This window comes from Ochotona princeps, chromosome X (genome assembly GCF_030435755.1).
Source record: "Ochotona princeps isolate mOchPri1 chromosome X, mOchPri1.hap1, whole genome shotgun sequence".
Lineage (NCBI taxonomy): Eukaryota > Metazoa > Chordata > Mammalia > Lagomorpha > Ochotonidae > Ochotona > Ochotona princeps.
This window is the reverse complement of record NC_080865.1, coordinates 5677611-5693990: the sequence shown is the minus strand read 5'-3', so window position 1 is coordinate 5693990 and position 16380 is coordinate 5677611. Positions and strand designations below refer to the sequence as shown.

Here is a 16380-nt window from a genome sequence, read left to right as displayed (position 1 = left end):
TTCTAAAATCATCTCCAATGCTACAGATACTAACCAGAAATGATAACAACTAAGAAATGGTAACCTCCCCAAAAGCTAAGGGCTTAAATAGTATCCTTCTAGGGTCTACTCTCTTTCTGCAGGGCAGTGCAAGCCCCGCGTCTCTGGGAACCCTGTAAAGCCAGTGTTTCATGTATAAGAATCAAGTACATTTCTCTTCAGAAGAATGGATCAAGAGGTGTAACTTCAACCCCCTGGTGAGGAACACCAGTGTGTCCGTCCCATGAGATTGGTAACAGCTGCAAAGCATCCCTTGCGAAAGAATGCAAGCCACACCAATGCCTCTCAAATGCTCAAAAGCAAAGCAGTGTGCGCATGAGAGGCAAGGAGGTAGCTGCTTTGAATTATTACCCAAACCCTAAAGCAGCTACAATATCTGTAGTATCAAGGAACTGTTACAGTTCTGTTTTATTTTTTTTTCCCTTTCCCTCTGCCGCTTTACTCGTGCTGCTGTGGCGACGGGAAGGAAATCACATTAAAAAGGGCTCGTGTTCTGTCTTGGTTGAGAAAGTTATCCGGATTTTTATACAGCCAAATTCTTCCTGCAGCCAAGTTCTCCTGTCTTCAGTGAAGGGTCAACCTAAGACAAACATGTGAGAACCCCCTAAGAGGCCGGCTAGTGGAGGGTTTCACTTCCATCCACATTTGGGGCAAATCAATCAATTTTTTTTTAAACAAAAAGTATTAACCAGCTGCAGACTGTAGCAGTAAAAAAATAGGGATTTCTCAGCAATGCATGGAAATGTCCTGGAAATGGAGATGCTCAAGCTGAGCTTATTACAGCTTTCTGAAAGGTTATTTATTTTTCTTTTAAAAAAATCAAGTATCAAAGAGGATAGGATTCAAAGTGAAAAAACACCTCCGTGTGCAGTGTTCTATGTGCAAACCGCACATTTCTACAGAAAGATGAGCAGTATCAAATACCACACAAGAATGAAAAATAAAAGGTGAAAGTAAATTCACATGAGGGGAAATACGGCAGAACCCAAAAGGATGAAATTTTAATATCTTAGGTGTCCAGAAAATAATTTGGGAAAGATCTCCCTTTGTATACATCATTTACTCGAATTCACTTGGGACCAGGAGGGATCGCAGTTGGATTATGTACGGTAGGGCCTGGAAATGGCTGCAAGTTCATCCCTGCTGGGAATGGCCCCCCAGAATGTGCAGGAATTACCACAGGTTGTTGTGGTGCTCCTGAAACTCCTACCCACTGTACAGGGTACCCCGTCCCCACCACAACATTGTATTGGCAAACACGGGGCATTCCATATGATGACAATGGCCCAGGAAATGAAGGGAGTGGGAGTCCTTGTGGCAAGGAACTTGGGACGGCTCCGCGAATCTGGGACAGAGAAGAAATCCATGTTGATGTGTAGCCCATAGTAGGTGGAGTATTCTAGTAAAAAAGAAAAAACAGAAACAAAAGATCAGTTTATTTGACCAGTCTGTATTCCTTCTTATTCTTTGGGGCTTACTACTTTTGTTACTACTATGAGTAGCTGCCATTTATGGGACACTCTTTCTGTGGACTAAATACAATTACAGGCCTGATTTAATTTCAACTTCATAACTGTCCTACCTTACAGGGCAGCCATCTTCATATGATGAAACAGAAACCTGAAACTTGTCACTTACCCAGCCCTAACAAGCAAGTTAATAGTGAAGTGGGGAATTTGAATATAGTATTAGCTAGCTCAAACGCCTGAATTAAATACCCCTCCCACCTCCTTTCCTCATGTTAGTGATACTGTGCAATTTTTATTTCATTTTGCTAGCTCTGGCATTCTCTCAGAGTGGCACAGACAATAGCCCATCCTACTACATAATTTCTGGAGACATGGGAGCAAGACGGACTATGGCATAACAATATAGCAGGTGGTCGGTAACTGCCACCTTCCTATTCTTATACCATTTTACTAACTTTCTAAAAGTCTAACATTTCTGTTCTAAGAAATCGAAACTAATGACAATAGTGATAGAATACTAGTATATTTCTGCATAATGTTTCTACTGTATTGTGATTGTTCATGTTTATAGATGTTAGGAAATCTCAGGCATATAGGAATAATAAATCTAATAGAAGTAAATACTTAAATTAAGACAGTTTTATGCCAGTCAAAAATGCTTAACTATTCTAAATTAAATTTTTCAAGCTAAAACTGAACTTTCAGCTAAAGTTGATTTAGAAACTTTCAACTTCAGGCAACGTTTTTCACTTCAAAAAATGAACAACAGTATCTCATGAGGTAAGAAAACATTTCAAGTTCAAAAATTGCTTCTACATATCAGGACTTTCCTTGTATTAAACAAAAGTTAAGTATTTCTGATTCAAAACAGCACATATAGTATAATCACATTTTTGGAAAGTTATTTCAATGCAATCACATAGATATCAAATGGCATGTCAAATGATATTTAAGAGTTAGTGACAAGTATTTTTGGGTGGTGGGATTTGAAGGTGTTATTTTACAATTTGTATTTTTTTTCTACATTGACTAAATTCTGTAATGAGCATTATTATCTCACACACAATGGTAACGTGGTTTTTATTTTAAATGGACTTAATTGAAAATAGGTCATACAATTCTTAAATCTCTTAAAGGTATCTCTGATTCAACTGTGCAATTCTAAAACACAAAGTTTACTCATGTTTTCCAAAGAGATGACTGGTAAATTGGAAAAATACCAAGTTATACGACCCAGAGTTGTAGTCCTGCCACCAGCCTTTCATTGCATCACCAAATCATATCCACCACCACCTCTTAAAACATTTCTGGGAATTGGCAGAGATTTCTCTTCAACTCACTTTCTCTCACCTGGAATACTAACCCTTAAATGGCCTATCAAGATCTACCCTTAATCACCCCAAATCTTTCCTTTTTCCAGAGTGATATTAAAAAAACAAAAGTCAGCTTCAGTCACTATCCATGTTGTTTAAAATGAAGACGAAGTCCCAAATCATTGGCCCTTTCCAAGCCCTGCCTGCTTCCTTAGACACGTTCTGCTCAACTCCTCCTGGCGGCACGGGCCAGCCTCAGTCCCTTCCTGCTCCCTGCCTCACACAGGCCTTTCATGCGTGCGCATCATGCTGCTTGCACTCAGCCTCTCCCTTGCTACCTAGGCATTCCTACTCATCCCTCAGATCTCTCACAACTTCCGCTTTCTCAGGGAAGCCACCCTTGAATTCCCTTATTAGACAATTAACTGTCCCATTGCAGTATAAATTCCATGAGAATAGAGATCGTACTTGGTTTCACTCATCAAATTCATTGTCTAGCAGAAGGCTCACCCAGTAAAGGGTTTGGCATATACATTTTCTGCAAGCAAAAATTTCTAAGTAAGGTGATGGAACGGTAACATGCAAGAACACTAGTGAGGCAGACTTTTTACATAAACACATAATCAACTGAACCTAAAAATATAAAAGAGTTACCATAGAGGGAACTTACTATACAACACCTGTGAATATACACACTTATAAGTGTGACCTCATTTAATCCTCAAAGTAATCCCGCTTGACAGGCATGAGAACTGAAGCCCAAAGAGAGCAGCCGACTTGTCTAAACCACACAGCTGGTCAATGACTGAGCTCAGTTTGCAATGCTGTGGCTGGTAAAGACCTTCAACACTTCTATTCACATGCTCTTCTCTACTCACATTTTTCTCCAAGCATCCAACATTATTTACTGCAACACACTGTCCTCTGACTGCTCAATAAATGTCTCCATTCAGACGGACTCTGAGGGTCTCTCACTGGCAGCACAAATGGGTTTACGTCCTGAAATTTTCCATTCGGGAGTTCCCATTTCTATAATGGTGATACTATCTATGCATAAATCAGCACCACGAACAAGATAAATAAACAGATCCCCCAAGAAGTTCACTACTGGCTAATTTGGGAAATCTGGATTTTCAAACATACGATGTTTGAAATGTTAATCCTAAATGTATTTTCTAACATTCTTCACCAAACTATATTCAATGACTACACACACACACACATATGTGTACAGAAACACAACACACCCAACACACTCATATATCACTTTCAATCCTGAGGGTTCATATTCTAAGTCTTGATTCACATTTTAATAGGTTTACACATTTTGAAAATTTTTAACAAAATTATAAAGTAAAATAGGGCCCAAATCCCACCATCCACATCCAGCATATTGTTCAGACGTCTGTATTTCTGTATGCATATAATCAGTTCTAATGTATATAATTTTATATCAATTGCATTATACAATATGTGCTGTTCTATAAACTTGCCTTCTTCCCATTCCAGAATAAATTGTGGACAATTTTCTATATTTCTGTTGAATGGAGTAGCCACCTCATGTGCAAACTTAAGCTATCTATTACAACGGTCTAGCTTAAACAGCTTTTACAATTCTTAACCAACAAGATAAGTTTTGGCTCTAAAAATACTGATGTGCAACATGGGATAGCTTTTTTCTCGAAACCTAAATACCTCTGGTACAACAGATTGAATTAGTCCTCACTCCAGATACATTCTTCATTCACATTTGCTGGGGTTCTCTTCAGATAGTCAAAAATTATCTACAGGGCCCGCCAGGTGCAATAGCGTAGTGGTTAAAGTCCTCGTCTTGAACATGCCGGGATCCCATAGGGGCGCCAGTTCTAATCCCAGCAGCTCCACTTCCCATCCAGCTCCCTGCTTGTGGCCTGGGAAAGCAGTCGAGGACGGCCCAAAGCCTTGGGACCTGCACCCATGTGGGAGACCTGGAAGAAGCTCCTGGTATCCAGCTTCAGATCGGCGGCGCGCATCGGCCCGTTGCGGCTCACTTAGGGAGTGAATCATCGGACGGAAGATCTTCCTCTCTGCCTCTCCTCCTCTCTGTATATCTGCCTTTCCAATGAAAATAAATAAATCTTCAAAAAAGTTCTCGCGCTGTGCCATTTTGGCTAAGGTCAAGTATAGACCACCTAAAATCAGAGTTAGCAAATTACAGCTTTTCATATATCGAGCTTTAAGGGAAAGAAGTCATGCCCATTTGTTGACATCTTATCTATGGCTGCTTTTGTACTATGATAGCAGAGTTGAGTAGTTGAAACAGTGGGGCTTGAAAAACCCAAAATATTTAGTAACTGGCCCCTTCTCAGAAAAAGCTTTCTGATTTTTTGTTGGAAGCTAAATTTTGCAAGAGATAATGAATCTAGACAAAGACAAAAAGTATGTTATAAATCATACTTTTTTTCTCATAGTGACTATAACCCTAGTGCCAAGGCAATCAATTTTTATGGTTTCTGTTCTCATAAATGAAAAAGATTGAGTATAAACAACTTACTTCACAAACTCTGTTCCAGTTTTCTGCCTCTAACTTCTGTTGACTCAGTTTAAGCTGGTTTAAACTTGGCTTAGCATGAGAACTTCCTACTGTTTCTTTGGTCCAGTCATCCACCAGTTTGTGTAAGTCATCTGTGAACATGCCTTTTTTACTGGCTGGAGATTGCTGGGATGTGACTGTATTACTCTGCACACATGGTGGATCTATAAGAAAAAAACAGGAGAACCATGAAAAAAAGAAAGAAAGAAAGAAAACATTGAGAAATAGGTAACTCTGCTTTGGCCAACAACGCAGTTGTATTTTATAAGGTAGAACCACACATGAGGTACGGATTCGGGTGACCAGAGCTTCTAGTTTACCTGGACTGTTCTGCTTTAAAGCTGTCAGTTATCCTGGAGTAATTGCTAACATTACCCACTTAACTCTCAAAAGTTCCCTTTTGCTTGGATAGTAAATTGTATGGTTACCCTAGGTATAAATCAAGTATAATACACACTATCTTCAAAAATATTAGTATAAACTCTAATCTTTATCCCAGTCTCTTCTCATGCAGACACAATAGTTAAGGAATTACAGAATGCAAAAATGCAAAGAATCTAGAGGTGTAATCCATACCCCTTGTTTCTTACAGGGGAAACAAAACCCGAAAAGGGTAATTTCATATGTCTGAGTTCTTAGTTACCACAGAGATAAGCCTGGAACTATCGGGCCCAATATACCATACTGACTGACAACATACGTCAGAAAAACGAGAACCTTATTTGATTTTATCACTAACATTTCTGCCTGTGACTATAATTAAAAAGGAATGTTTATCTAGCATAGCAGCAATGAGGACACAGATGGCTTGATGAGCCTCATCAGTTCTATAGCACACTGTGTTCGAACACATGAAACGAATCAATTACAGATGACCCTACGTGTGTAGTTTCTGAATCCCAACATCACACTGTCTTTAAATGATAAATCAGTATTATTATCCATATTTACTAAATAAGTCTCATACAAAAAATTCATCAGGTTCAGTTCCTCTGACTGGTTTACAAGCCAGAGTAGTCTAAAACTAACATTAGAAAATACAGATGTGAAATTGAAGCACAATAACATTTGCAGAGACTTGATTCGACAAGCACATGAAACTTTCTTGTACATTTTAGGTACTTTATTTACATATTAGCATTTTTAAAAATTTCACAGTTTAGTATTTCTTGACACAAGATAGCTCCACAGACATTTTTCAGTTTTCTCTTTCTGAAATTTGCACAAGGCTTGTGGTATAGGCATAACAAGTTTTATTCTATTTTATAGATGGGGAAATAGGCAACCAGAGGGTAAACAGCAAGCTAAATGCTAGAGCTACACTCTAAGCATCTTACAGTTAGGTCAGAGTGCTCTCCATGCTATCATGTCAACCCATGTAGTTAACTGTAAAATACACAAGGCAAGTGCTTAAATCAGGAGGACACAACAATGTCAGTGATTCTAAGAACCCTGTATTACTGAAAATTCAGAATCAAGGAAATTATCATATGAAATGGAGGCTTTAGTGAAGATTGCTAGCTTAATGAATGAACTGGAATATACACAAAAGCTTTATAATATACTGTTTACTAATTTGGAGCAACTATGATATACAAAAATGACATGTCATATTGTTGGGGTTCTCACTGTTTTTTTTTTTCCTTTTCCTTTTAAATGATTTATTTTATTCTTATTTGAAAGGCAGAGTTACACAGAGAAAGAGAGATGTCTTCCATCTGCTGGTTCTCACTCCAAAGTGCTTTATAATTGGAGCTGGGCCAAACTGAAGCCATGAATCAGGAGTTTCATCTGGGTTTTCCAAGTGTGTACAGCGTTGCACAGACTTGAGGCCCTCCACCACTGCTTTCATAGGCCATAAGCAGGGAGCTGGATCAGAAGCGAGAACACAAACGAGCACCCATATGGGATGCTAGTACCATGCTATGGTGCCAGCCTCTGGAATTACTACCTTTTTTAAGGCTTAAAATATTGAGACATACATGTCAGTGTATAATAAAAAATGTTTTCTGTTCATGTTATCTCTCTGTACATTAACTCCTAGTCACCTACAGTAAGGGAACAAACAACACAACAAAGTCGGGCAGACTTCAGAGTTGAAGCATTGGTAGATGGCATTCTTGCCCTGGAAAGATGTCGGCTAGGAGGACTGAAAGAAAAAAACAGCCAGAAACCTCGACATCTCAATGGGAGCGCTTTTGCCATCCAACTTCTCCCTGTGCTTGAGTCCTTCAGCTCCTAAAATATTTATTGCCTAGATTTTTTGGGGGGAAGATTTATTTTTATTTGAAAGGCAGAGTTGAGAGAGAAGAATGACAGTGATCTTCTATCTGCCCACATGGAGAACGAAGTGGCAGATAGGGGATCACTGTCAATCTGCCGCTGGGCCAGGCAAAAGCAGGAGGTCCAGGCACTTGAGTCATCTGCTGCTGCCTTTCCAGGCCATCAGCTGAGAGCTAGACCAGAAGTGGGGCAGACAGGACTGGTGCCTATATGGGATGCTGGCATGGAAGATGGAGGCTTAACTTGATACACCACAGTACCGGCCCAAGAAGTAGATTTGAGAAAATTTCTGGAGGTTTGGCAATATGGTGCAGCTGGTTAAGCCATCACTTGCAATACTGGCACCCCATATCAGGATACAGTCCTGGCTGCCCTGTTTCCTTTCCTTCTCCCTGCTAATGCGCTTGGGAAGGCAATAGAAAACTACTCAAGTATTTGGGTCCCTGACTCCCACATGGGAGACTTTGATAGAATCCAAGGCTCCTGGCTTCAGTTTGGCCCCTTCTTGGCTGTTCTGTTCATTTGGGGAATGGACTAGCAGATGGAAGGTCTCTGTCTCTCCTCCGCTGTCACTCTTTCTCCTTCATTTTATACATTCTGTTTGCAATCTTCCTTTGACAGTAAAGCTAGAATTTTTAATGTATTTATGCCATGTTATGTATGTTAATGTTAGTTTTCGCTAAGCTGTTTTATCTATTGTCACAAATATTTTTATTCATTACACTGTCTCAAATATATCCGCCTTAAAAAAATAAAAATCTTTCCGCACCAAGGGAAAATATGACGTCAAGACTCTTTTTTTGTACAACTCAGGTGGAACAAGTTATCTGGAACATTCAACCGGTAGCCAAACCATCAACAAACCAAAAACAAGCATTCAAATGAAATGGGATGGGGTAATGCCATGACTAAGAGGGCCACAGATCCATTCACTTGTACAGACACAAATTCCTCCAAAGTTACCAAGAACAGTGTGTCATATGACAAGGAAAATGCTATTTGAATGTTATTTCATGCCTCATTAGGCTTTACAATTGAAAGGAACACTTATTGATTCCATGTAAGTTATTCATATTATAAAAGACCACTTAAGCTCACAATCCCGAAAGCTCCCCCTGAAGGCCCATTAAAATAAAAATAAACATTTTGCAAATGTCATTTACGATTGGTAGCAGTAACAGTTCTTATTAGCATGTTCTTTAATACTATTCATTTCTTGCTGATGACATTAGTAAAATCAGAGTTCAGTTCTTGGCGCTCCGTTTCCCTCTCTCCCTTAAGATGTACCTCCATTCAAGTGGTTTCAGTGATGATGCCGCCACAAATGTTTCCATCTTTCATCTCAAACCTTGATTTCTCTCTTCAATTTCAATTTCACAACCAACTCCAAAATGTGCTTTTTCTGCCTGGATGTCAATAAATCGGTCAATCCAATTCACAGACCAACCTGTCATGTCTTAGTTTGACCATTCACCTAGAAGTTGTATCGCTGTTAAAGAGCTTGCATTTTCTCCTAATGACTCATTCTCAGACCATTTGGACCCCTGGGCACCTCTCCCCCGTGCATGCACATCAAGTCTACTACCACATTATGACAAATTACCAAATGCAACATCTTTGACCTATGTTCCTATCCATAATTCTTTAATCTCACTATCATCTTATGCACGAACTACTATGATTGTAATGATCTAAGTGGACTCACTCCTGGCTGTAGCCAATATACTCAATCTTCACACTGTCACTTGATTAATAGTCATTAAAAGCTGTTTTCAGAATTTACTCCTGTGCTTTAAAAAAACCTCAGTAATTTCTTAATGTTAACACAACAGTGAGTTTTCATCTTTTTCAGGTGACAAAGTCCCTGGAAATCATGGTTGTTTGTGCAGAACAAATACATTATTTATTTTTATTATCCTTAAACAAATGTATATCACTTATTAAGATAAAATATGTAATTATGTGTTACAGCAAATACAGTATCTTACACCAAACATTACCACAGACAAGCTGTGGTGGCTACCAAGGCTATTTTTTTTTCAAGCACGAAAGAAAAATGCTCTAGTGCAAACTTTTCATTATACCCAACCATTATATTGTCTTTTGCCAAAATAAATCTTGAGTCATACCATCTGTCTGCTTTTATAACATGCAATTTGACCTATTGGCATTACAATACTGTTTCTATTCCATCTATTCAATTTTAATCCTGCTCATTTACCTTTCAAGAGCAACTCAAATCTTATCTCCTACAGGAAGCATTCTCAGGACACTATCACCTCTGATGAGCTTCCATTGGGTCATCTCGACCCAGTGCAGCAGCAGACACAATTTACGGGAACAGCAGACAATGCAATGCAATAGTTAGGAGCCAAGGCTTTGGAGTCGGACAGATTTGGAGTTCCACACTTACTGAAATCTAAGGGAAGTAGCTCAACCTCACTATATTAGTCTTACATAAGAGATAAACTCTAATACCTACCTCCTCACAGAATTGTTTGGGGGGATTAAAATTACATATGCTATGTATTTATGCTTCAGGGTCCGCAAAGCTACCCACACAATCACTGATTTGCTAAAGAGTCTCACAGGACTCAGCATACAGATATATTCGTGGCTAAGGCTTGTTACAATGAAAGGACACACAAAAGGGTGGGTAAGGAAAAATATAAAAATGTAAAGAAATTCATGGGATTGTTATTGTGGTACTTTGGGTCATAAGACTAGCTTAGGTGCTAACTATTACATATCTAATGCAGCTTCCCGCTAATGTGTGTGGGAAAACAGCAGAAGATGCTCCAAGTACATGGACTCCTGACACCCATATGTGAGATCCAGCCAGTGACAGCTTGGCCCAACCTCAGCCATGGTGTCCATCTGAGGAGCAAACTAGTAGAGGGATAAGGAAGTCCCTGTATGTATGCCTGTGTCTTTCAAATAAACATATCTTAAAAGGAGTTCATATATAGACTTCCTTCGTTTATACTCCCTCCCTATTCTGAAGGACCAAACTGAACATGCTATTTTCCTTAGCAACAAAAATTACAACAACAGGTGTACAATATCTGCCATGGAAGAGACTTGATACCCAAGGTTTTCATTGGAGGCTGATTACAGAGACACATACCAAAATTCCAGACTCTCAGAAGGACAACAGGTGTTCAACATAAGTCCAACCATTCATACCAACAAATTAGGCCAAGTGAACTATTTTTCAGTAAGGGAACATGGGGAAACCACCAGCCAATGGCCAAGCTAGCAAGCAGGCACTTTCTAAAGATAGCAGCCTCAGGCCTGTTATGTTAAGCATTCTGCACAATATGGCACAGGGTTTATACTATAAGGTAACCGCACAACATATTGTGAATATTATGTTGCAAAACTACGCAGCAACTCAAGTTTCCCATAAGAAAGGTATAGATGTGGGTAGAGAAGGATGGATAGGAATCTGTATATTTACTAAGGCTTCTTAAAATGTATTCTGTGCAAAATGGGCTCTGATAAAACCATCTGGGAAATGTTGTACATCATTTCCTTTCTGGAAATTCTTACTTTATAAGAAATTCATTTTTATACGTCCGAATCCAATAATTCCCATTTGACCATGCAACACCTATTCCTTACTGACATTTTAAGAAATGATGAGCTTAATCCAAAAAACAAAGTTTCAACCAATCATGACAAATGAGAAAAAAGTACAGTCTATCAGAAGCACGCAAAAACAGCTATTAGAATTAATGAATGGAAATTACTGGAAGAATGGCCTGATTTTTGTAAACTGGCCTTGATGAATTCTGAAGAGAGAAAAACAAAACAAAACCATAGTTTCCACTTAAGAAGCCTCAGCATTTTTATGTTGAGTCTGGTTTGGAACAGATTTAAACACTTTAGTAAGTTAAATGAACAGAAGTACAATACTCAGATATTCCCCTCCTGTCTGCTAAAAAAAAACTGGAGGCCAGGGTCATGGCACAATTAGGTTACTACTTGCAATGGCAGCATTCCTTATCAGAGTGCCGTTTCAAGTCCCAGTTGCTCTGCTTCTGATCCAGCTTTCTGCAATGTACTTGGGAAAGCAGCAAAAGATGGTTCAAGTATTTAGGTCCCTGACATCCATGTGAGAGACCTGCATGGACTTTCTGGCTCCTGGCTTTGACCTGGCTCTTATGTGGCCATTTGGCATGTGGGCCAGCAGATGGAAGATCTCTCTCTCTGTCCCTGTCCTTGCCCCCTTCTCTCTCTCTCTCTCTCTCTCCCCTTCCTGTTATTCAAATAGGTAAGTAGTTTAAAATTCTGGCATGATAAAGTGAGGAGGTTAACAAACCTGTTCCTTCAAAAGCAATCATAAAATTGGAAGCAATCCCAGGCAGTTTAGCATATTTGAATCTTTCATGTTACAGAAGAAAAAGATTCTTCATGAAAACTGTTAAGGTTCAGATAAGAAGTGCACAAGCTATGGTTGCTTGTGTAAATCTGAGCTATTGCCCTCATGCCTGCCCAACTGTGTTCTGCTGCCACTCCTCCTGATGCTACTGTAACACCCGGGCACTTGTTCGCTTGGTTTGGAGATTCAGAAGCAGGGAAATCTGGGATCTCGACAGCTTCAGGGGACTGGATAATGTTCTACATAGGCTCAGGTTGGGAGGAAATGTCTCCTGCACAGCATAGACTGGGGAGCTAACACCACACACACATCGATGACAGACAGAGCCTGAACAAGCGAAGTGGAGGTGTGAAAGCTAATGTTAGAGAGTAAAAGCTGTGTCCCAACCAAAGAGGCATCAAGCCTGAATGGATTCCATGTGCACACACAGAGCCATCAGCAGAGCGGAAGCCTTTCAAGCTGAAGTTGGTTCCCCCCACCCAAATACAGCCTATAATGGAACTCTGGCTAAATACCAGGCAATGGAGTCACAGGGAGCCGTTCCATGAATCCAGGTTTAGAATTGAAAATGAAGAGTATCAGCAGAGACATGAATGGCTGCACACTGTAAGGCAGACAAGACTTCATATATTTAGATCACTGTAAAAGGTAGTCAGAATGCAAGCAACTGCTATTTGAGAATTCCAAAAGGAAACAGTTCAACGCTGACTCAGCAGTAAGATCACAAAAGGACAATTAAAATAGCACAACGCTTACCGGGTTGTCCTGTTACCTTACAACTAAAAGTATCAGGGCATTCAACAACAACAAAAAATCAATAGAGGAAATGCGCCACTTCTAGCTTGAAAAATGGAAGCAGGAACTTGCACCATTTGTACAAAGAACAGAAATTCTGTCATTTCCCCCTACTTTTCTCCATACTCCTCATCCTAGCCCACAAGAAATCCCATGATGCCAAGTCAAAAGCCACAAAGGAAGCTCACAGAAGATAAACTCACGGGGATGGGACCCCTTTTCTCCAACTAGTGAATCCATGGTCGCATGAGGATGACCATCATTGTTGATTTTCTGCTTTTTCTAAGACTCTCCCAAAGTTTGGCCCTAGGCAAAGGCATGGTAGAACACAACAGTACAGAGAAACTACAGCCAGTTTTCTAGTTGAGCAATTAAAAAAGAAAAAAAAAGCTGAAAGTAATAGGGGGATTGTAGGCAGGGAAGAATTGGGGACCATGATTGCTGAACTCCAGGGTCCTCCACGGCGAAGCAAATCCAAGAATATGAGGCTCTTAGTAAGCCAGAGACGGAGACGGAGACTAACAGAGAGGCCCACAAGTGGCATGACAGATCCAAAGAGAACTGCAAAGGCTACTACACTCAGCAACAGCCCATGCAAAACAGATCAAAACTTACAAAAAAACATTGGGTCAATCGCTTTCTACAACTGAAAACACCACAATTATACATAGGCTTTTAAAAAACACACAAGAGTCTCAAACATAATGCTTAAAATACACAGGATATCATCTAATACAATAAAGAACTAGGACCATATCAACTTACGGGTAAAGACAAGTAAGATACTAGCATCAACAGGTTATGGATGTTGGAATTATATTACAGAAGTTGAAACAGCTACTGTAAAAATGTTGTAATCCTGAAACTACTGAAATTGACAACAAATCAGAAAGACTGAGAAAAAAAATAAACGAAACAGAGTAAAATATACAACTAACATTAACTCCCTTGTTAAGTTTAATAGCAGAAACTAGAATTTCAATTTGGGGCCCAGTGTGGCTTAAGTCCTCGCCTTGCATTCACCTGGGATCCATATGGGTGCCGGATCATATCCCGGCTGCTCCACTACAAATCCAGCTCCCTGCTTGTGGCATGGGAAAGTACACGACCCAAAGCCTTGAGAAAGCAGTTGAGGACTGCCAAAGCCTTGGGACCCCGCACCTGCGTGGGAGACCTGGAGGAAGTGTCTGGCTTCAAATTGGCTCAGCTGTGGCCACCTGGGGAGTAAGCCAGCAGAAAGTTCTTTCTCTTTGTCTCTCCTTCATATCTGTCTTTCATATATATATATATATATACACACACACACACACACACACACACATATATATACACAAATAAATAAAAAGAATTTAAATCTGAAGGACAGAGGAAGGCTGAAAAACAAAGCACTAAGGGACCTGTAGGATAATAACAGAAGGTCTACAATTTGCATCATTAGAATTTTAAAAGGAGATTAAAAAGCAGTATAAGAAAAATGTGAAGAAACATTAGGTGAAAACTTTTCAAATTAGGCAAAGGGCATAAAACTACATACTTAAGGAGCACAATAAATCCACAACAGCAAAGCTGTGTCCAGTTTCAAGTAATTATTAAAATGTAAAGAAAACAGTTACTGAAAGTTCAAGAAGAACTTCTGAAAAGAACCAGCAAAAAACAACGTATTTTGTAAAGAAAAAATAATTCAAATTATTGCAGATTTTAATCGCAAACCAAGGAAGCCAGACAGTAGCACGGAATTTTAAAAATGATGAAAGACATAACAGTCAATTCAGAACTCTATGTGTGGCAAAAATATTCTTTAGGATTATTAGTGAAAAAATTCAGATTAAAAAAATACTAGGGAAGATGGGAAAGCAGTGTATTCCTTTGCTTTGCTATGGAACTCCAGGAAAAGAAAATTTGCAATTCTGCACGGTCAGCTTTTGCACATAAGTAACTGTAATACATAATACAATTATAAAGAGTAGGTAGAAGGACCTAGATAGGTTAATGCACTGTACTTGAAAAAAACAAAAAATGAATGTTTAGCAGGTTGAAAAGTCACTGCATCAACCATAAAATTTATTTTAAAAGATAGACAAAATCTAGTAAATTAAAATTAAATACTAAAATGTGTTGAAGTAAGTGAAATGAAGACAGAAAAGAAACACACACACCAAAATGAACTTACTGGCTTTGCACCTTTTGACTCGGTTTCTGCTAATGCTCCCTGGATGATGAAGGTTCAGGTACCTGGGTTCCTGCCACCCCAAGTGGGAGATCTGGGTGGAAATGCTGGTTCCTAGCTCCTTGCTTTGGCCAGAACGAAGCTTAGTTGCTACAGGCATTTAGAGTGAACCAGCAGGTGGAAGATAATTTCTTTTCCCACCTGCCACTTTCTTTCAGATAATTAAACAAATTGCTAAAAATTTAAAAACAGAAAAACAAGTAGATATTTGGCTTAATGATTAAGACAGTGCTTGCCATGTCTGCATCTCCTACCAGGGTGTATGGATTTGAGTCCCAGCTCCACTTCTGACTCCAGCTTCCTGTTAACACATCCTGGGAGGAAGCAGGTGATGTTACAAATACCTACATCTGTGCCACCCACATGGCAGACCTAGAATGAATTCCTGGCTCCTTAGATCCTTGTTTTAGCCTGGCCCAGCCCTTGTCATATTGGTAATAAACCTCTTAATGGAAATTTTTTCTGTCTATCCTTGAAATCCTGAAGCACCCACCCATATTTTGGTTTTTAAGGTTATTCTGTAACAAAAGAAATTAAGGCAACTTATGTCAACAGCTGCTTCCAGGGCAGGAATAGAAAATATGCAAATCAGGCAGGAGTGTTTCGGAAGAAACAAAAATGGCAGAAGGTAGCAAAATGTTAGGGCCGGGCCTGGCACAGTAGCTTAGCGGCTAAAGTCCTTGCTTTGCATGCACCTGTTCATATCCCGGCAGCCCCACTTCCCATCCAGCTAGTTGCTGTGGCCTGGGAAAGCAGTCGAGGACGGCCCAAAGCCTTGGGACCCTGCACCCACATAGGAGACCCAGAAGAAACTCCTGGCTTTGGATTGGTGCAGCTCCGGCTGTTGCAGCTACTTGGGGAGTGAATCAATGGACAGATCTTCTTTGTCTCTCCTCCTCTCTATATATCTGACTTTCCAATAAGTATTGAAAAAAAATGTTGGGGCTGGCATTGTGATGTAGCCAGCAAAGCCACTGCCTGCAAGGTGAGCATTCTATGTGGGTGCAGATTCTTATTCCAGATACTTCTGATCCATCTCCCTGCCAATGCCCTGGGAAAAGCAGCAGAGGATGGCTCAAGTGCTTGAGATTCTACCACCTACAGGAAGAGCTGGAAAAAGCTCTTGGCTCCAGGCTTCAGCCAGGTTCAATTCTTGAGATGCAGATGCCAGAATGAATGAGCATACATGAGATTTCTTTCTCTGTTTCTTCCTGAGCGACTCTTCTTTTTCTAATATTCTTTCATTAAAACAATTGTATTTTTATTTGAAAGGTAGATTTACAGAAGGAGAGACACAA

The 16380-nt window shown here is 39.7% G+C and overlaps 1 protein-coding gene across 2 annotated transcripts in view; it reads right to left on the bottom strand.

Annotated features, from left to right (window-relative positions):
- Window positions 1–1013: 1013 nt before the first annotated feature.
- Window positions 1014–16380, bottom strand: part of WNK3 (WNK lysine deficient protein kinase 3) — a 151288-nt gene continuing 135921 nt past the window's right edge. For both annotated transcript variants that reach the window (XM_058658932.1, XM_004598302.2), the window contains exons 22-23: window positions 5355–5557; window positions 1014–1438 (exon numbers count right to left, since the gene is read on the bottom strand). In XM_058658932.1, coding sequence (XP_058514915.1) covers window positions 1109–1438; window positions 5355–5557 — 533 coding nt within the window. In that variant the 3' untranslated portion in view covers window positions 1014–1108. The remainder of the gene's footprint in view (window positions 1439–5354; window positions 5558–16380) is intronic.